A 20,522-nucleotide genomic window follows, 5' to 3' on the forward strand; every position below is an offset into this window, starting at 1 on the left:
TTACACACCTATTACTTTTCAGGAAGAACGGCATTGCGCAAGAGGGTTTTTCTTGAGCAAGAAGGGGCAGTGTAGATGCGTCTTCTTGTGCAAGAGCCTCTTCTGAAAAAAATGGTGGCTCATTAGGTATGCAAATGAGGCTTCGCAATATTCCACGCTTAGCCTCATTTGCATATTACTTGCACAAGAAGCCGCGAGTGTAGACATAGCCCAAGTGTGGTTACTGAGCAACAGTTAAGACCAAGAGACCTCTACAGCATGGGCTGGAAGCCAGCTGACTTTTAGCTCAGAGGGTAGAGGCTCCTGTACTCGGCTCCTAAGGTCCCAGGTTCAAATCTGCCCGCTGGCGGTTACAGTAGCTCTCTGGGGGCTGTTGCATTCCGTAAGAGTCCGCGGAGCAGCTGTTTGTAGCCTCGGTAGAACTGCGCTCCAGCCCCCGTTTCTCAGTGTCCACCCAGTGCAAGGCCGGGAGATCACCAGCACGTCCGCCGAGATGAAATGGAGCAGGAGCTCCAGACAGCCCCCCTCCTCCAATCTTCCAAAAGGTCTGAGAACAGCTGGACTTCCAGGGTGAAATCGTGACCCCACTGACATCCATGGGGCCAGGATTTCACCCTGATAAACGTTCCTCTGTTCGCACCCGGGGCAGGGATACGTTCCCCCCGAAGATGCGGCCGCAGCCTGGTTCACCAAGTGCCGTGGTCCCAGCACGCAAGCGCTTTCCCGCTGGGGAAAACAAAGGCACAAAATTCGCTTTCTGGGCTTGTCTTCCGTCTCTGCTGGCGGCGCGAGCTGTCCTGCTTCGGAGGCACGGCCATGCCCGCTCCTAGCTGCAGGCGCCTTTTGCTCGGCGTCAAAGGATTTCGCTGGAGGCTCCTAACCCGCCGTAGGAAATCGGCTTGATCTCCGGCGGGCGTTTCGGGGCACGCAGGCTGGCGAGCCGCCTGCTTTGTTGGTGTCCCCATTTTTATTTCTTCACTATTCAAAACACCTCTTTGTGCTGTATCCCCGGGCAGCAGTCTAGCCCGGAGGTTTTCAAACAGGCCGGAACCCAGGACTGGGGGGTGGAAGGCCGGGCCCTGGGGCTCGTGGCTGCAGGAGGATCAGGTGGCCGGGGGGTGTTAAGGCAGCTGCCTGCCTGGCCTGGCCCCACAGACTGCGCTGCACCCTAGGAGTGGCCGGCCGGCTCCTGAAGGGAGGAAGCGCACCGGGCTCCGGGCACTGCTTCGAGCGCTAGCTCCGCGCTCCCATTGGCTGAGAACCTGCTGCAGGCCGCTTCTGGGGCGCAGCAGGGTCTGCGGTACCAGGACAGGCAGGAAGCTGCCTTCGTCCCCCCTCCCCCCCCACTGCAGCACTGATCAGGAGCTGCTCCTGCCCCCTGCTACACCCCAAAGCTCTGATTCCCAGCCCCAGCCTGGAGCCCCTGGAGTTCCATTCTGTTGGGTCGCGGCATCAGCATTTGTCTTCAGCTGGGTCATGAGGAAAAAAGCTGGAAAACCCCTGCTCTGGCCTCCCAGTGCGTGACCTTCGCCCCCCTCCTCTCCTGTGTTCACCGTAAGGGAACCTCCTGCACAAATAGGACAACCCGGCTTTTCCGTATTTAAGAGCCGGATTTCCCAACGTGTTGGTGCTGCAGGGCTGAGGAAAGTCAGACTGGCTGCCCGGGCTTCGAGTCACCTTCTCCGTGGACCACCCCTGGGACGGCTCCCCTGTTAGGGGAGGGAGTGAAATAAAACCGCTGCCAGTCCGCTCCAGGATGCGCTTTGCAACCATCGCCGTGCACATCGGTTCCCCTAGAACTCAGCTTGGTTTCCAGGTGGGCTTCCGGTGAGCAAACTACGGCCTAAATGTGGGGCTGCAGGCTCGTCTCTGCCCCTCGGCTGACTGTCTGAGCGGTGACTTTTAGAAACAAGCTGCATTCCTCTCCTGACACCTCCTGCTCCGTCGATGTCCCATTTACAGTAGCGTTGCGTAATCAAGACCTAGTTTTGAAGTGGGGCCAATTGATTTAATTGACTTTCCTTAATTAAAAAAGGTGGGAGGGAAGAGCCTGCCACTTTCTTAATCAGGTGCATGTTTCTTGTCTTCTGAACCAGAGCGGGAGAGGCCCTGGTGTGGAACTGGGACAGGGCAAGGTTTCATCAGCATGATTTGCGTTCCTCTCTGGGCAAAAGGAAGCGAACCTGGATAGTCTACACGTATCGATCTCCCTTCTGCCGCTCTTAGAATTGCTTTGTGATGCTTCCAAAAAGTGACCTGATAACCGGGGAGCAATCCAGAGATGAGGGCCACTCTACCAGCTGGTTTTTTATCGGTACAGCCTGCCTGTTTAGTCTCTAAGCCGGGGTGGGCAATCGTTTTTGTAGAGGAGGGGCCACTTCATGAATTGTGGAAGGTAGTCACAGACTGGCTCCACCCCCCAGAAGGGGCGGGGCTGGGGACTCGCCTCCCCCAGACCTGTCTGGGGCCAGAGGCAGTAGGGTTGCCAGGTGTCCAGTATTCACCGGTATTTTTGCCTCCTGTCCGGTAAAAAAAAAAAAAAATCAGAGAATACTGGACACCTGAGATGTCCGGTGTTCTCTGAATTTTTTCCCCGGCCAGGAGGCGAAAATGTTGGACACCTGGCAACCCTACAAACAGTGCCCAGCCTCCCCTCCACTCCCCCCTCAAGCCCCACCAGCCCCCAACACCCCCAGCCCCCATGCTTACCTGGATCCCCAAAGCTGCTGGCACAAAATGGGTGATGGCTAAAAGACCTAGGGCAATGCTTCCCCTGGGTCTTAGTGCTCAACCTCTCCCCCGTTCCTATCCCTGCACTCACTGTTAAGGGGACATGCTGTTTTAATGCTGTTTTATTTGAAAAAAATATATATATATTTTTGGCTTAAGTCCTTGGAGTCTTTTTTTTTTTTTTTTTTTTTCCCCCTCTCAACAACTTCCCCTCCCTTTCCCCCCCCCCCCCCCAACAGAATTTTTTCCTGGTGTTTTTTTTTGTGGGGGGGGGGGGGGGAGGGCAATATTTTTGTTTCAACCATCTGGCAACCCCAAGAGGCAGTGAATTAAAAACATAGCAAAGGGCTTGCGGCTCCTGGCCCTGCCGCTGCACGTAGCCTGGCAGCCGCCCGGGGGTGCGGTGGCTATTTAAAGGGCTCGCGGCTGTGGCCCCTGCCGGGATAGCGCTGTTCCCATGAGCCATTTAAATAGGATCCTGCTGCCTGAGCCACCATCTGGGAATTCAGTGGCCCGGGCAGCCGTCTAGGAATAAAAAGCAGCCAGATGCCATCCGGGGGCTCGATCGCCGCCTCTTGCCCAGCCCTGCTCTAAGCAGCCCTCTGTGGTCTGATGCACGTATCTGTTTGCTCTGCATAACGCAGAATGGGTCTGTACCTGGGGCGGGAGGGAAATACTGGGCGGGGGGGTGGGGGTGGGGGTGGAGACCAGCCTTAGGCCTGGAAAACCTCGAGGTGAAACCTCTCCGTGCAAACAGAGGCGCAGCCCTGTACTCCGAGTTCCACCCTCTGCCGGGCTCGCATGCAAACTGGCCTGCCCCTGGCTGGCGGCAGCCCCGCACAGGCGTGTGACACAACCCGTTCGGCTGTGTCTCCTGGGCGGGGTGGCTTCTGGGGGACTGGCCCTGTGAGTCAGAGCGGGACGGAAATAGCAATTTCAGCTGGCTGCCGAGCCAGTGTTTACATTCTTCGCAACCATGACAGTGCCGTTCGTTCGCTGACTCCAGGACTGGCTTCTCCCGGGGTTGCCGTGTGGCCCCAGGCAAGTCTTAGCCACCCCGGCACTCCCCTGTCCTGGGGCGTGGGGTGGGGTGAGTCACTGTGTCACTCGCTAGTGCCCTGCGTGGGGATGGGGGCGTTGGCGTTTCCATTACAAACCCTGGTTTGCGTGCTGCAGAGCCCCTGGACCTGGGAACGCCCTGGCACCGGAGTCGTCCTGGGAGCCTCTTGGCCGTTTGTGCAAAGCCCTGCACAGCTCCGGGGCCTGTGGGTGCTTGCACGGGAGAAGCCAGAAACCCCCCTTCTGAAATGGATGGACTTGGCATCTTTTTCCGCTGCCGCCATGGTCACACCCTGCAGCCGGGTGATGGAAACTCCCCCTCCCTGCCACAGACCGCTTTAAAAATCTTCCCCATGGAAATTCAAATTTAAACCTTTTAGTTATTCAAGAGTTTAACCCCCTTCTTGCTTCCAGGCCCCGGTTATCTTAGCAGCAGCTTCAGGAGAAGAGAGGGTGGCTTGTAGGGACGTGCCTCGCTGGAGGTGAGCGCTGTGAATATGCCAATGCACCCTGCAGTCTGGGAGGGGCTGATCTGGGCTTGAAAGGGCAGTTTTTATCGGCCGTTAGTGTCCCTGCAGCCATGCTGGAGGAAACCTGGGTGGGGAGCTGCTGGCATTGGCTGGCTCGCTGGCAGTCTGGTGTAATCAATCCATAGCACGTTGGGTGGAGAGTTACTCATTTGTGGCACATTTCCTGCCTTTTTTTCAAAGTGGGGTTGGTTTTGGTACTGGTCCCCTCCCGCCTCGCGGTCCCTGTGTGCGGAGCACTTAGTGGCCACCCAGAAGAGGTAGATCCGCTGGAGGGCAGGGATAGCGTCCGGAGTGACTTAGGCAAATTGGAGGATCGGGCCACAAGAAATCTGAGGTTCAGCAAGGACAAGTGCAGAGTCCTGCCCTTGGGACGGAAGAATCCCAAGAATTGTGACAGGCTGGGGACCGACTGGCTAAGCAGCAGTTCTGCAGAAAAGGCCCTGGGGGTTACAGTGGATGAGAAGCTGGATATGAGTCAACAGTGTGTCCTTGTAGCCAAGAAGGCCAATGGCATATTAGGGTGCATTAGGAGAGGCATTGCCAGCAGATCCAGAGATGTCATTATTCCCCTTTATTCGGCTCTGGTGAGGCCACATCTGGAGTATTGTGTCCAGTTCTGGGCCCCCCACTACAAAAAGGATGTGGATGCATTGGAGAGGGTCCAGCAGAGGGCGACCAAAATGATTAGGGGGCTGGAGCACATGACCTACGAGGAGAGGCTGAGGGACTTGGGTCAGTTTAGTCTGCAGAAGCGAAGAGTGAGGGGGGACTCGAGAGCAGCCTTCAACTCCCTGAAGGGAGGTTCCAAAGAGGATGGAGAGAGGCTGTTCTCAGTAGTGACAGATGGCAGAACAAGGAGCAATGGTCTCAAGTTGCGGTGGGAGAGGTCCAGGTTGGATATTAGGAAAAACTTGCACTAGGAGGGTGGGGAAGCGCTGGGCTGGGTTACCTAGGGAGTAGTGGAGTCTCCATCCCTAGAGGTGTTTAAGTCTTGGCTTGACAAAGCCCTGGCCGGGTTGATTTCGCTGGGATTGGTCCTGCCTAGAGCAAGGGGCTGGACTTGACCTTCTGAGGTCTCTTCCAGCTCTATGGTTCTATGATTCTAAGAGATTCAAATGCTGCCCGTGATTAGCACAGCCTTCCCCCCTTCCCCCACCCAGGCAGGTGTCTTTCTTCTGGTGGTGCACAGCCACATGTGCCTCGGTGTATATAACAAAATTTATTCTGCACACAATGGAAAAAAATTAGCGGGAACATTGCTCTCTACTTCCTTCTGCCCCAACGCTTTGAGGGCTTTGGTCTAGTGAGGGGCAAGGAGACTTTGGTGTGGAAAGGAAGCTGTACAGCAAGATGTAAAACCTTTGCCTGGAGGAGTCTAAGGGTGAGGCTTGAGGGATGTGGGGGAGGGGATTACCTCTCCCCGGGGGCCCTTTCATCTCTCTGAATTAGCCTGCAAACGGTTTGGCGCCGAGATGGTGCTCCCTGGTTAACGGGGTGGATACGCACGGGGCTGGCGTGAGTGTGCAGCTCAGAGGAACGGTCCCGGGGAGGGCGCGGTGTATGCCAGACAGTCCCCCATCCCGGTGGCGAGTCTGAGGTGAGTTTTTCTCCCAGGAGGCTGGCTCCCTCTTCCTGACTGGAGGTGGGGGGCTGAGGCGTCCCCTCAGCAGAGTGCTGGGAAGATAAACACCCGCGTTGCCGCGCTGTCCGTGGAAGGAGTCGCGGCGGCACGTGCCTGGTCCTTGCTAGAGAGAATGGCTCCTGCCCTCCATTTAACGTTCCCATCTCAACCGGAGCGCGACTTCCTGTAGGGTTTGGGGGGTGACCTTTTGCCCAGACCTTCCCTTCCACGTGGGAAGCTGCTGTCGGCGGCGATTTGTGATGGGAGCAGCTGAGCGTTCCCGCTGTGAGAATCTCCCGGCTGCTGGGCTTTCCGCTGAACGTTTACTCTGCTCCACAAGGCACCAGGGGTGAGATTCTGTCGGCTCCTTGAGGCATGGGGGCACCCTCTGGTCCCGATCCTGACGCTGGCTTTTGGAGAGGCTGCCGATGGGGAAGAGCCTGGGCTGAGATTGCTCAGAGCCAGGTTCGACCAGCTTGCTCTCCTCTGTCCCCTGCGGCTTTGCTTCATGTCCGCCGCGCTGCTCGGCGTTCTGGGGAGTGCTCTTGCACCAGCATCCAGACGTGCAGCGATGCCCCGGCCCTGTCGAGCCGGAAGGCGTTCAGACGTCACCCGCCGAGTCCTCGAGGCTCGCACGTGTGGTTAGATGTGGTGGTGATTTATTAATGTTGGAGAAAATGCTTTGAGAGGAAGTGTGAATAAATTCAGCCCACGAGGGGAAGGAATCCCTCCCCACCGCCGTTCTGTGCTGCACAGCCTGGTGCGTTTCACAGCGTGCATGGTTCTCCGCCCTGTCCAGCCTCGCCCTGGTCCAGTGGTTCGGCAGAGTGGCAGCCTTACGGCCATATTTGCAGCCTATTGTGGGTTAAAGTCAGACCCCCTGACTTAATGTTTACTTGGTTCTGAACCAATACTCCCCTTCATCTTTTTAAATCCGTGAGTGGATTCTTTTTCCATCCATGTGCAGAATAAATTATTTTCTGTGCGCTGAGACCTGATGAATGTGCACCACCAACAGAAACCCAAACCTAGCTCTAGGTACTCTGCTAATCAGCTGGGTGGCTGAATCTTTCCCCAGTAGCCACACAAGAGCCTATCTCACAGGGAACACTGGTCTTAACCCTTTTTGAGCATGTCTGATTGAGGGATGTAATAATGTAGTCAATGAACCGATAAGCAAAAGCTTATCAGTTAATGCTATAGAGTATAGACTCTGTGCATTTCTTCCCTGCCTGCCCGCCTCCGGCCAGTACGGCTCAGTCCTGGCTTGCGTCCCGTCTGGGGCCTACCCACGCTGCGACTCTGCATGTAAAGCGTATTAGGAGGCATGCAGGCAGGGCGCCCATCTCCGTTCTGGCTCGTGCCAGGCCCAGGAGCTCGGACCCCTCCCAGACCGCGGCTGCTGCCACCCTGCACTGTGGCCTCTGTATGAGAGGCCGCAGTGCAGGGTGACAGGCAGCCGGTCCACGAGGGGAGCTGGCTTTTAAACGGGCCCCTCTCCTGGACCAGCTCCCACCTGGCACCCTGCGCTGCTGCTTCTGGACCAGAGGCAGCAGCGCAGCGTGGCAGGGGGCTCCGTGGGAGTGAGGCTGGAGCACGCTGGCTGCCGGCCCCGCCCCCGGGGACTATAGAATAGTCGAGGAACCAATAAGAATTCATGAGGTGAATCGACTATTCAAGGAACCGATATTTAACATGCCTAGTCTGATTTGGGCACCTGTGTGCTGCCCAGGAGCCTGTGCTTGCTCCCCTCTCTCCTCCCCCCCAGTGCCTCTGCTTTGGCACGATTGAGCCATCTGAAGCTGGCCCCCTGCACGGCAGGGCGGGCTGCTGCCGGTCTTGCTGCTGCTGCTCAAATCCGCTCTGTGGGGAGTGGTCTCGAGTGAGAACTCTCTTGGGTGTTGTTCCGTCCCCTTGCATCGTCGGCCGCGTGCAGCCTGGCGGCTGAGCTCTCGCTGGAGCAGAAGGAGGCAGCCATGTGGAAGAGAGGCCTGCGCGGCGGCGTAGAATGGCAGTTCTTGCCAGGCGCCCTTCCCACTCGCGTTTTGGGAGGGGGTGGATAGTCAGCAAGGAGGCATTTGGCAGCCCGGACTCTCGCCGTGTTCCCGCTTGGGTAGCGCAGTGGCCGGGACGGGGGTGAAGCTGCAGTGGGATGCGGGCGCTTCCCTGTAAAATACGGGAGGAAGGCGGCCCAGAGAACTCCCGTCCAAGGAAAAGGGAGACTCGATTCAGCTGCATGCAGGTCCCCACAGAGCGCTGGGAGAGCCCCGACCGGCCTTTGGAAGTGACGAGAGTGAGAGAGCTGAGAGGAAATCAATATATTTTTTTACTCTTCGTTCTAACTGCATCGCCCCTCAGGTTCAAAATGGCGGCGCTTGGTGAGCGAGGCAGGGCTGAGCCGGGGTTAGTGGCTGTAACGATGGCTGCCGTTCCTGCACTGTGGGGAAGGGGTCCCCCAGCTTTCCTCGATGGGAGCTGCGCCATCTTTGCACGGTGGGGCCATGAGCGTCCTCTCCAGGCCCTTTGTCGGCTTTTACTCCACGTGGCTGGATTTCTGCGTCTTGCTGTCTGTAGGGTCCTCTCTCTGGACAACATCTGCTTGTGGGACTGAAGAAACTCCCCTCCTTAAATGTCTCTGCTCCATGGTTTTGTTACAGCAGAGTCTGGCGCTGGCGGGTGGTCCTTTTCTCCTGTTGCAAAGCTGTCCCATGGGGGACTGGGAGGTTGCCCTTTATCCTGAGGGATCTCTAAGGACTTGAAGAAAACCTGCCTGGCTTTAGAGAGAGAGGAGTGGGCCTCCCGTTACAGACAGGGTGCGGACGCATGGGAGAGGGGCCAGCGGAGGGCGACAGAAACGATTCGGGGGCTGGAGCACACGACCCACGAGGAGAGGCTGAGGGATTGGGGCTTGTTGAGTCTGCAGAAGCGAAGAGCAAGGGGGGATTTGAGAGCAGCCTGCAACTCCCTGGAGGGGGGTTCCAAAGGGGCTGGAGAGAGGCTGTTCTCAGTGGTGGCAGGTGGCAGAACAAGGAGCAATGGTCACAAGTTGCAGTGGGGGAGGTCTAGGTTGGATCTTAGGGGAAAAACTCTTTCCCTAGGCGGGTGGAGAAGCGCTGGGCTGGGTTCCCTAGGGAGGGGTGGAATCTCCATCCCTAGGGGTGTTTAAGTCCTGGCTTGAGAGAGCCCTGGCTGGGTGATGGAGTTGGGTTGGTCCTGCCTTGGGCAGGCGGTTGGACTCGATGCCTGCTGAGGTCTCTTCCCGCCCTGGGGTTCTCGGCCTCCCCACTGAACTGAATTCTCTGAAGGAGGGGAAGGGGGACAGGACGCAACCGCCCGTCTGTGTCCTCGGTTCGCGACGTTCTAGTCTTGGAAGGGGAGGAAGATCAGCTGTTCAACTCCTGGGGGCGAGGGGCGATAGGGATGTAGAGTAGACTTCCCAGTCTGGGATTTGGCCAAGACTTAGGGCTACCTTTTGTGTGGAGGGGATCCCTTTGTGCCCAGGAGTGGCAGGGGGGACCTTTGGTCCAAGTGAAGTTAGAACTTCAGCTTCACATCACCCTCCCGTGCCAGGCTGGGGACCAGGTTCAAGTGCCGACTCAGAGAGGCTATCTACTGTCCCCACCCGGTCCTGCATCGCCTGGGGTGTCTCCTGTCCAATCGCTGACCCCGCTCAGCCTATTCGATCTGACCGGCTCGCAGCCTGAGCAGGGCCGGCTTTTTCCCCGGCTCCTCTAGTCTCCGGGCTTACTGTGTGTGTTCAGTCTGCAAATAATTTGCTTCTAAGCTAGAAACAGCCTGTAACGTTACAGGCTGCTCTTCTGAAATGCAGATCTAATAACTTGCATTTTGTAAGCTTCAGGGGGTAGCTGAGTTAGTCGGTAACTGGAAAAACAAATACACTGGGAAGGGCTGGAATTTAACTTCATTTGAAAGTTTGATTCCTATCCCAGAGGAATGACTAAACATATTAGCTGGCTGGCACACTCCCTTCTACATCCTAATGAATTAACCAACCAACCTAACAATGGGTACTTCTAGAGGTGCTAATTGTTCTTAACAGCTGCTTGTAACTTGAACAATTTAATTCACTACTTTTTTTTTTTCTTCTTCCCCCCCCCTTTCTCCCCCCTTCCCTTATTTATTCTTGGATCTGGACTTTTAATACTCCTGTCAGCCGAAGAAGTGGGTTGTGGCCATGAAAGCTCATGATCCCATTTACATGTTTTCTTAGTCTTTAAGGTGCTGCTAGACTATGGGTTCCCAAACTGGGGGGCATGAAGAAATTCTGGGGAGGGGTGCGAGGAAATCCAGCCACCCCCCCCCATCTATCCCACCCCAAGTTTTGCTGCTTTTTTGGGGGGGAGGGGCGTGAGGGTTTCTCAAAGATCAAAAAGGGGGCGTGACGCCGAAAAGTTTGGGAACCACTGTGCGAGACTGTACGTTGTTTGGCTTTTTTATTTTGTAGCCACTTAGTGGAGCTTGGATGCCCCTGAAGAGCTTCTGTAATTCAAGTACGATGGGGATTTTTAGGAAACGTAGTAACCCTCCTGCTGGCTACTCCATTCTGTTTTGCACAGGGCTCAGACTTTACTCCGGGCTGTCCTGTTAGTTGAGACTGTGCCAAATTTGGGCAAACTTGCAAATGCATTCTTGGCTCTCTCTGGCTTTGTGGGTGTAAAAACGTGGAACCTGGCAAAGGAGGAGCCAACCAACCGTATACTTTGCACTGGAAATTGTGACCAGAGAGAGGAAGGCAGCTCCCTTCCCACTTTGCCAGTTACTGTCTCTGAAAATACCCCGGAGATATGAATGAGGCTCGGTGAGCATGCACAGCGTGCCTCTTGCCGCAGGGGCATGGTTGATCGGTGGCATGCAGCCTTTGGCCTGACTACTAGCCGTGGCGCCTAGAGACCAACTTCCATGTTTGCAGCACACCTAAGGGGGGGAGAGGCAATCCCCCCAAAACTTGACCAAGCCCCTGAAGCCACGCTGAGGGCCCAGAGCCGGACTTGGCAGTCCTTTAAATGCATCTTGGAAACTCATTCCAACGTTTCGTACGAATGTATCGGTGTCCTCCCTACCTCCACCCTCCTGGGTTCTAGACCTGGTTGAAATCAGGGTGCACACGCACACTTTGTTCCCTGGGTTCTTTGCTTTTGGCTCCGGTTGGTGCCCTGGGCGCTGGCTGCGGTGGAGACAGCCATGCAGCTGGCATGTTGGTGCGTGTCGTGCTGGTTGGAGCAAGCAGAGCGATGCTTCCAGCGTGGGGCGTGGGAAGGGCCGTTCACACTGGGTTCCAAGGTGCTCTGCTCAAGTTGGTGCCTGTTCCTTTTTTTCCCCTCTCTCCTCCTTTCGTTGCCTAATCAGAAGAGGCAGCATGTAGATTTCCAGCACTCCTAGCATCTGCATGCTCCAGCGTTAATGAGCCTCTGATGCAAACCTGCTCCCTGAATCCCCAGGAGCGCAGAGCTTCATCTGTAAACTCAAATGGCAAAGTTTTGTCCAATGGCTCGTTCCTTCCCTCTTGCGGATACCTGCGCCCCATTGACCAGGCGCATGGCTCTGGTGTGTGTGGTGCCTCCAGAGGGCCTGCTTTAAACCTCGCCCGTGTCTTGTCTTTCTAGGGGACGTTCTCTTCCAGATGGCAGAAGTTCACAGGCAGATCCAGAATCAGCTGGAAGAGATGGTAAGTACGGGACCGCTCGCAGTCACGTTTTCAAGTGGAGTCTGATGGGAAGTTTTTGGACCAGCAGCTTTTTCGGCCATTGCTTGGTCCTGAGCTGCGTTTCACTATGGAAATGCCCCCACAGTACTGCAGAGAGGGACCTAGCTAGGAGGAGATGCCTGCTTAGTCAGCCCGGACTGAATCAGGCTAAATTATACAGGGAGGATAAAAAAAATACGAGGCCGTCTAGTAGGCACGTGGTGGTGTCTGGGCAAAAAGAACCAGCTAATCAACAAGTCTCCTTCAGTCTGGCCACATGGAACCTCGGATGCAGTGACCGGGGAACAAAGTGGGTGTCGGTTTCTTATCCAGACAGATTAACTTCATCTAAAACGTGGTGGTTTATCCCGCAAACGGACAGCCTGGCCGGTGCATGTGTTCATCTGCACATCTCTCCGACTGGGTCTCGCCGCATGACATCCATCTGTTTCTCTTGGCCCACTTCCTTCATCTAGCCAATCAAACACCTGTCTTTCCAGAGCCAACTGGCTGCCCTAATGTGCCTTTCTGTTGTCTGTCTGCTGTGTGTCTTGTTCCATCCCCTCGCTGGTGCCTGTGAACAGCCCCTTGTCCCTTCCTCTCGGAGCCGTCCGTCCTGGGCATCACACGCTCGTGTGCTCTGCTTTTGGATGCAAAGCTAGGTCGGTGTTTGCTTGACTCTCTCGGGTTTTTTTGTCTTCAAGCTGAAGTCTTTCCACAATGAGCTACTGACCCAACTGGAACAGAAGGTCGAACTGGACTCCAGGTACCTAAGTGTAAGTCGATCAGAACTCGTATTTTCATCCAGCAGGTGACTGTCACATCCCTCCCAGCTCTTCCTTGGACTTCCTCTGTCCTGCTGCCTTCCCCACCCATATTGCAAGCTACTCCTAGTCAATGGGGGGGAGAAAGGGGGCGCGAATGCCACCTTGACTCAGCAGGTTTGGGATCCCTGTGACCCTAAGCGCAGTTGCGTGAATTCAGCCCTCACCACGTGGCAGACTTGAGCCTGCACGATTCGAGCCCAGGCGGTCTCAGCACTGCCCTCGCTGTCCTCCCCTGCCCCTGTGCCCATTGGCCCAGTGCAACGTAAGGCACGAACTGATGCTAATTCTGAATGCAGGGCCGGCCCAAGGGGGTGGAGCCTGGGGCAACCCCCTGTGCAGGTCCCACCTCCACCTTGCTCTTCCCCCTTCTGCTTCCCCCGAGCCATGTGGCCCAGATTACAGAGGGCCTGATGCAGGGCGGCAACAGGGGTCGGCCACCATGCTCCCCCCCCTCCCATCCCGCTGTGCCCCGATCTGCAGCGGCGGGATCGCAGGGCCCTGGGGCCTGGGCGCTTTGCATCTTGCTTCCGCCGCGAAGCCGCACACAGCGACTGGGAGGGCAGAGCGGAGTGCAGGAGGCTGTCAGGCTGCTCCGGCTCCCGCCACCCACCTGGTGATTATGATGAGCAACCCCTGCTGCCACCCCGCACCAGGCCCCATAATCGCCCTGGGCTCCCAGCTCCGGAGAACGTGCTGTCTGATTTTTCACTGCTGCTAGCGGTGGTGTTGGGAGAGCAGTAGCCCACTAGGAAACCCCGAACGAGCTGCTATTTCTGCTTCCTGGGAACCTGGTGTCCCCTTCCCCGAGGAGGATGGGGGCACAGTGGCCTCTAAACATGCGGGTGTTGTAAAGCATCAGGAGTGAGGCTGCAGAGCTCTTGGCTAGGAGGATGTAAACTCTGCTGGCGGGGGGCAGAAAGAGCCCAGCTGATCTGCTGAGCCATCACCTTTCTGCTGCTCACCGCTCCCCCCCGTGTTTGTATTCAGGCTGCACTGAAGAAATACCAGACGGAGCAAAGGAGCAAAGGGGATTCGCTAGAGAAGTGCCAGGCAGAGCTGAAAAAGCTTCGCAAGAAGAGCCAAGGGAGCAAAAACCCTCAGAAGTACTCGGACAAAGAGCTGCAGGTAAGACTCGTGGCTGGTCGTCGGCTGTCCGTCTCCTCCGGGGTCCCGAAATGGACCTTCCTGAGTACTCTTCTGGTTGCCAAGTCCGTAGGAGCGTAGAAATGCGAGGCTGGGAGGGACGTCAAAGTCCTCTGATCCAGCTGCCTGTCTACCGAGTCGGGTAAACGTAGGCCAGACCGGACAGGTGTTTGTCCCCCTTGTCCCATGCCTGCTGACGGGGGTGGTGGCAGTGCCCAGCTCCTGGAGTGCAATGGGGAGGGAGGGAGGATGCACCGAGCTACAAGTAATGCGAAGGGCTGGGTTGTGTTTTCCTGAGGCCCCACCCCCTTCTGCCTGAGGCCCCACCCCCTCCTGGCTCAGGAGCATGGGGTGGCTCTACTCCCCTGTTTAAAAACCTCCAATGATATCGATTCCCTGACCTCGCTTGGAAGCCCACCCCAGAGTTTAGCTTTGTTTGATGGTTGAAAAGCTTTCCCTAATCGCGCCTTGTTCTCCCTTGCTGCAGAATAAGGCCATTTCTGCTTGCCCTACCTTCTAGGGAAATGGAGAGCAATTGATCGCTCGCCTCTTTCTAACGGCCTTTGACATATTTGAAGATTCTTTATAAAATCCAACCCTCCCCGGCGTCTTTTCTCAAGACTCTGCCTGACCAGGCTTTGGTGATCTTGCCTCGTAGGTCAGGTTTTCCAAAACTTTTGTTTCTCGCCTCTGGCTTGTCTCCGATTTGTGCATCTTTAAAGTGGTGCACCCAGAATTGGCCACAGGATCTAGCTGAGGCCTCTCCTCTGCCCAATGCAGCAGGACAGTCGCTCCCGTGTCTTACGAACGACGGTCCAGCTAATGCTCTGGGGTGTGTTCACTGTTCCCAGCTCCATCGCACTGTTGTCTCCTGTTCAACTTGTGATCCACTCAGGGCCGGATTAAACGGTGGGCTAGCCAGGCAGCTGTCTGGGGCACCAACCTATGGGGGGGTGCCCGATGGCAGCTGTAAGGTGTGCAGCGCGCCGGGGGCGGGGCCGCGTGTGCACTGTGCTCCCGGGGCGGAGCTGTGCGTGCGTTGCATGCCTGCTGCCCGGGGTGCGGGAATGGCCCCCAGCCGGCTGCTCCATGTGGCTTTCTGAGCTGCGGGGCAGGGCTTTGTGCACTGCCTCTCCTCCAGCAGGATCTCGCAGCTCCTCTTGGCTGGAAACTGGCCAATGAGAGCTGAGAAATTGTGCTGCACTGCCCCCACCCCCGCAAACTCTCGCAGGGGTGGGCAGGCCGGATTGACAGGCTTGGTGGCCCAGCTCCGGCCCCTGGGCCGCATCTTGCCTGCTGCTGCCCTAGAGTTGTGCAAACGTCATGCTTTCTGTGCTGGCATCGTTCCAGGGATCGGGGCTAGGCTGACTGGCCTGTGAGTCCCCCGTCCGCTTGGTTCCCCCTTCTTAGAGCTGGACGCCGCGTTGGCCTTTCTCTGCCCCGCTGGGACCTCGCCCATCCTCCGGAAGCTCTTCGATTGTTGCTAGGCAACTTATTCCAGCATTTAACCCCCCTGACCGTTAGGGTGTTTTTCCCGACGTCAGACCTCAACCTCCCTTTGCCCGAGGGGATCCGGTATCGGTTCTGCAGCTGGGTGAATTGGAGGGAGGCTTTGAGTGTGAGGCATGAACCTGTGTCCTTCAACTAGCCAGCCAACACACCAGTGAACTCTGTCTCCTGGCACTGAAGGAGATTGGCTTTTCTCCTATCAGGGAATGAACCAAGAAATACAATTTCGTCCTAGTGAATTTCCATTGTCAGATGCCTGCCTCTCCCCCTGGATCTCCTGCTGCTGAATATTTTTTCTATTGCCTCCTGGCTCTCAATTCCGCTCCGTTTCTCTCTCCCCACTCCCTCGGTACGACAGCTTGCGCATGCCGGAGGCGTCTTTCGTTGGACCGCAACGAACTCCTCTAAATAGTGGCTTGTGAGTCAAGCGTACTTGAAAACTGCCTCCCGTTTTCTAATCAGATTTTGATTGTGCCCCCCTGAGACTGCTGCATTTGAATCCTTAGGCGGAGAGCGGACTCGCTGTCTCCTGAGGGCAGCCATGTGCAGCTGTTTGTCTTGGAGGGGCGGGTTTGGGTGTGATTTTTAAATAGGCACATTTCAAGAGGCAAAAGCTTCTGGATTTCTGGGCAGGGGAAACCGGAGAGACTAGTTCCTTTCGCTGTGTCCCAGGAGCGTTCCGAGGCTGCTGACTGATGCAGAGCATCTGGAATTGCTCTGCTGGGTAGGTCCTACGCTGCAGTAACAGACCCGCGGCACGCCCCTGGCTGGTCCAGGTCAGCTGACTCCGGTTGGGCTGGGCGGGGTGACAGGGGTAACATGGCAGGGTTTGAGCCAAGGCTCCAGACGAAGCCCTAACATAGGGCTGGGCCAGATGCAGCCCATCTAACACTTCGATCCGGCCAGCGCATGGCAACTGGCTGCTTTCTATTTCTAGCCTGCTGCCTGGGCCGCCGAATTTCCAGGCAATGGCTCAGGCAGCCAGATCCTATTTAAATGGCTCCAGTTGCAACACTACCTCAGCAGGGACCAGAGCCGTGAACGCTTTAAATAGCTGCAGCAACCCCAGGTGTCAGCCAAGCAGGGCCAGGAACTGAGAGCCTTTTCGTTCAAAGCCTTCGGCCCCAGACGACTCTGGGGGAGGCTAGTCCTAGCTCTTCTAGGATGGAGCTGGCCCCTGACTACCTACCAAAATTCATTACGGGGACATCTACGCAGCAGGGCTGACATCGAATTTAGCTGCGTCAATTGCATCGCTGATGTCAAAATATCTTCACGCGGCTTTTGGTGCTGTCTACGCAGCAGGAAGTCGAAGGAAGAATGCACTTCCTCCGACTTCCCTCCCTCCTTGTGAAATGAGGGTTGCAGGAGTCGGAGTAAGAAGTCCTCCAGCATGCCGTTATTTCGGAATAACGGCTTGTCACGTAGACGTGCACTGTTATTTCGGAATAACGTTATTCCGAAATAGTGCTGCTGTGTAGACGTACCCTAGGAGGACCCCCTATGAAAATCATTGCCCATCCCTTCCCAAATGCGAACGCTGCCATTTTCAACCCTGCTGCCTGAGTCAACTGAACCAGGCTCTGAGATGCCGTGCTATGGGTGTCTGTCTGGCACCCCCTGTTGACAGCAGTGCCCATGGAACCTGCGTCGTGGCACGAGGTGTACCGAGAGCGTGTGGCACTCGGCGGGTTGGTGACTGCGTTCCCCGCACGAGCGAGTCTCTCGTGGAAGTCCCTGACCTCAGAAACAAACCTCACCTGCAATGCGGCTGTGAGCACTGCATGTTGAAACAGGCAATTAATACACGGTGCTGCAAACTCCTCCTGGCCTCGAATGCTCTTTCTGCTTGTCTGTCTCCGTTAGTTCTAGCCCCGGCTGTGGAGTAAACACCACGTCCATGGCAAAATGTACCCACCGGCCAGATAACTTGCTAGCTCCTGTCTCTAACGCAAAACTTTCAGCGGCCTTGTTGCCCCTGGGACCAGCGTTAACCAAAGATTATTTGAATGAGGTCATAATTCCTAAATGTTGTCTTTTTTAGCTGAGCTGACCTAAGCATAGATGACAGCTTCTCAGCCTGGCTGGCTGGAAGTCCTCTGGGCCAAAAAGCAGATGTGCAGTGATCACCGGCTCATTAGAAGGAAGGTTACGGAGGAGAAACCACTTTTTGGTGTGTGTGTGTGTGTGTGTGTGTGTGTGTGTGTGTGTGTGTGTGTGTGTGTTTAAAAAAAAAAAAATTGTACTAAAGCTCAGTGAGTTATTCCACTGGCAGCGTGGAGCAGAGCTCGCGGACGGGAAAAGTGAAAAGCATTTATTGGCATTCTCACCTCGAACTTCCAGAAAGATGCTCGTGGCTGTTTAAATTGCTGTGTGATCACGCGGACTAGTCTGTCGGTCCTAACTCTGTCCGGTGGCATCTGTTAGCCAGTGGAGTTTTTATAGTGGGGGGGGGGGTCACTTGAACAACACCGACAGCCCTTGAACAAAACCCTGTGTAGGATAGAAGCCACTTCAAGCCAGCGTGGGGGGGCTGCTGCTCCCCCCAGCACCTTGAATTCTAGCCCAGTGCTTGTCTCCACCTGAAGTTGTTGGAGAGGATTTTAAAAGCGCATCTAAAATGGATGGGTACCGTCTAACGGGCAGAGAAGTCCTGTTGACTAGCTTATCCCGCTCGAAGACTCTGAGCACGTGACCTTTTAATCCAATGATCTTAAATCCCTCCTGAATGGCTGCTCCCTTGCAACATGTTTCTCTGAATTGCCAGCCGAAAGAGAAGGAATCGTAGAAGGGGCGGCGCGGCTTCTTTAAACGCAGGGACACACAAGGCGTCAAGACTGGCCAGCCCTCACGAATGTTGCCCAGCTGGTCAAAGACCACAAAATCCTGCCATAAGCGTTCGCCTCTTGTGAGTCATCCAGATGCCTACGGCCGGCATTATTCTCCTATCTGCCGGGCTTCCCCCCCTAGGAAGTACACCTCCGAGGGAGCTAAAATCCATTTCCCCCCTCCTGCTCCTCTTCGCCATGGTGCAGAGCGAGAGCGGGCGCCCACGCAAAGTTTAGGGATGTTAAAATGTGGCTAATGAAGTCACTGCTGAAAATTTCAGTGGTTACCCAGTGCGGGAGGAAGGTGGCAGCTGGCTCCCCGGGAGCTGGTGTGTGCCAGGAGCTGGTTTTAAGCCGGCTCCCCATGCGTACCGGGAGCCTGTGGTGCAACTGTGAATATTAACCGATGGGCCCAGGCGTCTCGGTTAACTGTTTATACAGTTAAACTTTCACATCCCTCGCAGCAACGCGCTATCAACCGAGCCCTGCGTGTTCTTGACACAAAATAGCAGAGATGCGGGTGAGTTCTATTAGCCCGGATTGTTTTGAACGAAGGCAAAGAAACACGATCAATCTTCCAGGCACTTAATCTTTCTACAGTTCGTGTTGAGGAGGCGCTTATCTCATTGCGGAAAGCCTTATGATGGGTTTTAAGCTTAAAAAGAACAGACACAACTGCTGGCTGGCTGGGTTTTGGGGATTTTTTTTTTTTCCTCCGGATTAAAATAAAAAGCTGGCATGGTTGAATTTGACCAAACGGTGCTGTTTCAGCTCTGAGCTGTGCTGCTTGGTGCATTGCACTTCCCTGTCTCCAAAGGGGAAAAAGCACAACATTTTGGGCCACTCTTAAAACTGTTTCTGCCTTTCCTTTGACGGCGGATTTGGAAGCCCGGCTTTTGGGCTGCGCTTATAAAACAGCGAAACCCCTTTGCTGCCCCCAGGAGGCCTGGACGGTCCTAGACATAAGTGGACTCTTGGTCAATGCTCCCTGGAAAACTTGGGACGAATGTTTGTTTTGAATCCAGCGAGTCGTGGCAGAACAGCAACATGCAGCACCCTGAGAAGTAGGGACGTAACATCTCGTTTAATCGGTTAACTGATGAAGCGGGACTCGGGCGGGGGATGGCCCCAGCCTGTCTGGGGGCCCCATTCCTAGCCTTTCACTGGGGTCGCTGCCGGCTCCCAGCCCTTGTGCCAGGACTGAGGTTTCTTGCAGACAGAGGCTACGTGAACCGTTCACACTCTTCTGGGGAAGAAGGGAGCTATAGCGAGAGCAGAGCTCTGGGGGAGGCAATAGAAGAGACTTAGCCTGTGGCCTGGACCTATTGGTGCTGTGTGGGACCATTTCCTGTGGCTGAATACGAACTGTGGTCCTCCGCTGGCCTTGTCCCCGCCCTTAACGCTTCGCTGAGCGTTACTACGTTCCCCTGAGGACAGGACAAGAAGCAATGGGCTTAAATTGCAGCAAGGGAGGTTTAGGATGGACACTAGGAAAAACTTCCTACCTGTCCGGGTGGTTAAACACTGGAATCAATTGCCTGGGGAGGTTGCGGAATCTCCATCCCTTACGAGCAGGTTGGGCAGGGATGATCTAGAAGATGGTGCATGGTAGGAAATGTAACCGTGTAGTTGATTAACTGATAACCAGAAGCTTATTGGTTAATACTATAGCCTACATGCATCCCCCCGCCCCCAACTAGGACATTTGTTAGGCTGGCCAGCAGTCTGGCTCGCTGTGGCTCTGCATTTGAAATGTGTTAGGAGCCAGGTGTGCAGGCAGCTCAGCTCAGTTCCGGCTCATGCTGGGTCTGGGAGCTCAGACCCCCTGCTCCCCCCAGACAGGGGCTATAGCCACCCCATGCGGCTGCCTCTGTTGGGGGCTCCTCGGGAGTGGGGCTGGAGCGCATTGGCTGCCGGCCCTGCCCCTGGGGACTGTAGACTAGTTGAGTAACCGCTAAGAATTCATGAGGCTAATGGACTATTCAGTGAACTGATATTTAACATCCCTCGTGCATGGTCCTGCCATGGGGGCAGGGGACTGGACTCGACCACTCCAGGTTCCTTCCAAGTCTAGTGTTCTTGGATTCTGACTCCACTCTCTTGTTCTCGGGTTGGCTTAGCCCAGCGGCTCCCCGTGGTCTGTTTTCTTCAGCTGCTCTCGGCTGACTGCCTTCCTGAATCGGAGGAGCAGCGGGTTTGAGGGGAAGCCATGTGCCTCGTCTGGAGGATGGGAGAACTTGCCAACACGGGAAGTGAAGAATCCCAGCTTTCTTGGCAGCTCGGCTCTCCTCATCTCAGCAGCTGCTGATGTCAAACAGACGCCCTGTCTTGTTCCGCAAATATATCTGATCTCTGTGACAACTCTCCTTATTTAAACCAGAGAATCACTTGCCTCTTGGCAGAGGAGCGCTTGTCGTTTGGCTCCGATACTGCCAACTTGGGAGTCTTGGGGTGTTTCTACCCCGGCACGCTCCGTCTGTGCGGCGGGGGCTTCGTAAAAGCAGCCGAGTCGGGGCTGCGAGGGGGAATGTGCTGCGCCAGACTCCAGGACACTGGAGCCGTGCTGCCCTG

At 55.8% G+C, this 20,522-nt stretch overlaps 1 protein-coding gene across 6 annotated transcripts in view; it reads left to right on the forward strand.

Moving 5' to 3' along the window:
- BAIAP2 (BAR/IMD domain containing adaptor protein 2) overlaps nucleotides 1-20,522 on the forward strand; it is a 92,464-nt gene that overhangs the window by 39,413 nt on the left and 32,529 nt on the right. For all 6 annotated transcript variants that reach the window (XM_075904078.2, XM_075904076.2, XM_075904081.2 and 3 more), the window contains exons 4-6: nucleotides 11,565-11,626; nucleotides 12,349-12,420; nucleotides 13,459-13,596. In XM_075904078.2, the coding sequence (XP_075760193.1) occupies nucleotides 11,565-11,626; nucleotides 12,349-12,420; nucleotides 13,459-13,596 (272 nt within the window). The remainder of the gene's footprint in view (nucleotides 1-11,564; nucleotides 11,627-12,348; nucleotides 12,421-13,458; nucleotides 13,597-20,522) is intronic.

This window comes from Pelodiscus sinensis, chromosome 20 (genome assembly GCF_052426305.1).
Source record: "Pelodiscus sinensis isolate ZL-2025 chromosome 20, ASM5242630v1, whole genome shotgun sequence".
Taxonomy (NCBI): domain Eukaryota; kingdom Metazoa; phylum Chordata; order Testudines; family Trionychidae; genus Pelodiscus; species Pelodiscus sinensis.